Raw genomic sequence first — 2,930 nt, forward strand, 5'->3', positions numbered from 1 at the left:
GGGGGGGGGGGGGGGGGGCCTGCAAATTAGTCGAACTTGAGGGTGTATCCTATAAAACAATAATTCAGGGCGACTGTGACATCAATCTGTGTCGTGGATTGTATTAACTGGCATTAAATCACATAACTGTATAAACCACGCATGTTTTTAATTTGTTTTGTTTCCTTGAAATCATGTAAAGCGTAAGGTTCATTGTTCCCTGAGTGTATGGTGGCGTATGTAATTAGTATCTCGAAAAAAGAAAGCCATGATGCTATCTTGAAAAGAAGCCCATGGGTTTCTTTTCCAGATAAGCTCTTTTTTCGAGGCTACTTTTGCAAACTAAAGAAGGGGAGGAGGAGGGGAGGCTTCAATTCGAGATGGGATTCTTCTCAAGATTAAGCCCATTGGGCTTATTCGAGGTTTCAGGTTTACAGTTGTTTTAATATAACTTATTGAATATATATTTTATTACAATATTCTGCCAAGTGTTACATAATTATTATTTATTAATTAATAATTATTTTCTTAATTGTATGATCATGTATTTTATATAGGGCATTTCCTTATTATTTTTTAATTTTTTATTTTCTGTCTAATTTTATATAAACAGTAATTTAATCAATTTGCCTATGTTTATTCAATTTGTAATATTGCTAACTTAATTAATTCCTCATATATTGAATTGTATACTATTAATTAATTGCTTTGCCAAATTTGTACAGTACATTCAAATGAATTTTATATGTGAATGAATAAAATATATCCGACCAATGAATTATGCAATGTCCTCCCACTTGTATATTTTAACTTTACTGCTGTATATTGTTAATTCTTCGTATTCTGGTGATGTACCGTATTTTAAACATTTTTAATATTATTACTTAAAAGTATCATATTAATTTTGGCTTAAATTTGCAAAAGTCGTATTGTATCTTCCTGTCTTTCTTTTCATCAATTTGTATCAATTTTAAAAATTGCCCTTTAAATTGTGTTAATTTTCAGTCTCTTGTGATTTTCATATTACTAAATTAAATATGAACATGCGTTTATTTATAGGCCTGTATTTAATATTTTTTACAGAATCTTATATTGCATGATTTATAGTGGGCAGTGCATGGAGAGGTAATAATGTATCGATTTTCCATGATGACCACCCGTCTCCACAATTGATCGACGAAACATCAATCACATCACAAAAAAAGTTCAATTGTCGGCGAAATATCTGCCGGCGAATTGGCTGTTAGACAAAACGTCTATTCGGCGAAACGTCCTGTCAGCGAAATTCGCGGTGTCGGCGATTTTCGGTGTTGGTGAATGTTCTTTCGTCCACTGTATTACGACAGTCCACCAAAAACGACGTTCGTCGGCAATCTGGTTCGGCGAAATGTCCTAGTACCAAATTTTAAAGTTTTTGTCGTGTGCCCATAGCCTATATGATGATATCATAATATACCCTAAATGTGGGCATATCACTTTTTTGCCATGTCACATCGAGCCCCACCCCACCAGTGGCCTAATACACCTAGGCCTATATATGTCGCCCTGCTTCTTATCATTAAATGGCAATTGACCTCCTCCTACACTGGTCGATATGTGTCCCAAGACAAACACCAAAAATAAAAAATAATTTTTGAAATTAACTTGCTCATTTTGATGTAGGCCGAACACTAACAAATATCAAAAGAAAATAAACATAGAAATAGTGTAATAGACAGCGAAAAATGATGTATTCAGTCACTGGAAGTGTTTTATATTTTTAAAATATCCAGTAAAAAGTGCATTTTTTAAAATCCAATACCTATTTCCAAGTTTAATAGGCCTAGGTTCTGCAAAAGGAGCAAATTAATTTTTAGCTCTGTAAAATGACGTACAGGTAAAATTAAATGAAAAGTGAATATACTCAGACCAGGGAGTTGTTATTTAGATAACAGGGAATTGTTATCTAAATAACAACTTCCTGCTCAGACTGTAATGAGCTTGCTGCTGAAGAGCTGAGGTCACTGCAATGACCTAATGCTGCTCCACGCATCTTATCTTGTTGTTGATTGGCTAATCTTGCAGAACCACACACATGTTGCCGTGATGACCCAACCAACTGTACCACAAAAGAAGGCTAGGCGTACGTTACGTAAGTAGGTTGCAGTTGAATTCCCACTGAAAACTGAACTTTTATTCGTTATTTATCAGGAGAGTAAGTACAGTAAGTAGGCATACCCTAACTACCTAAGCCCTTTTTTTGAGGGGGGGGGGGGGTTTGTAAAGGGGGGGGGTTTGTAAATTGACAGCCTAACGTTCCCTGCTGTATTGATTGCGATTCCACGTGAATTTTCGTCGCTGACTGAGGCCGGCTGTAGGCTAGGCATAGGTGTAGTAGGCTAGGCTAGCCCTTCCCTCCCTATGCTAGTGGAGTGCCTATGCAAGGTCTCACGGATCACCACAAAATGAGTCTCATGGAATGGTTAGAAAATTATATTTAGGCCTAGGGCCTACTAGGCCTATTTGGGTAGGCCAGGGATTTGTTATTTATTCATGAAACGTGAAGCCTTCGTGGTCTAGTGGTTATGATGCTCGCCTTGTCAGCGAGAGGTCACAAGTTCGAATCCCATCGGAGGAATTTTATTACACAATGGCTTTTATAGGACTTTATTCATTGAAAAGCTACAGGGTAGCTTACGATGTTCCATCATGTCCTTATTTAAACACTGTATATGTACCTTTGACGATTTATATTATATTTATTCAACAGTGTTAACGGCTAACTCCCTTCAATATCATATATAATATACAACAGTATTTCTAGCCGTATTGCCAAATTTATCTGGCCGAACGCCCTCTTGAGGCGTAGCATTGTGTAATACAATGTTCCCAACGGTTATTTGGACCTGTTCAACCATGAAGCCTTCGTGGTCTAGTGGTTATGACGCTCACCTTGTCAGCGAGAGGTCGCA

At 36.9% G+C, this 2,930-nt stretch overlaps 1 protein-coding gene across 5 annotated transcripts in view; it reads left to right on the plus strand.

The window, feature by feature from the left end:
• The first annotated feature begins 2,039 nt into the window (after positions 1-2,039).
• The window catches only part of LOC117110271 (perilipin-2-like), a 10,970-nt gene continuing 10,079 nt past the window's right edge, over positions 2,040-2,930 (plus strand). For 3 of the 5 annotated variants that reach the window (XM_033252910.1, XM_033252911.1, XM_033252909.1), the window contains exon 1: positions 2,050-2,110. In XM_033252910.1, the coding sequence (XP_033108801.1) occupies positions 2,065-2,110 (46 nt within the window). In that variant the 5' untranslated portion in view covers positions 2,050-2,064. Of the gene's footprint in view, positions 2,183-2,930 lie in introns of all 5 variants that reach the window. The other 2 variants (XM_033252912.1, XM_033252914.1) reach the window with 2 other exon arrangements.

The sequence above is a fragment of the Anneissia japonica genome, unplaced genomic scaffold, assembly GCF_011630105.1.
Source record: "Anneissia japonica isolate Jap-2015-1 unplaced genomic scaffold, ASM1163010v1 scaffold673_len1821605_cov196, whole genome shotgun sequence".
NCBI classification, from domain to species: Eukaryota; Metazoa; Echinodermata; class Crinoidea; order Comatulida; family Comatulidae; genus Anneissia; species Anneissia japonica.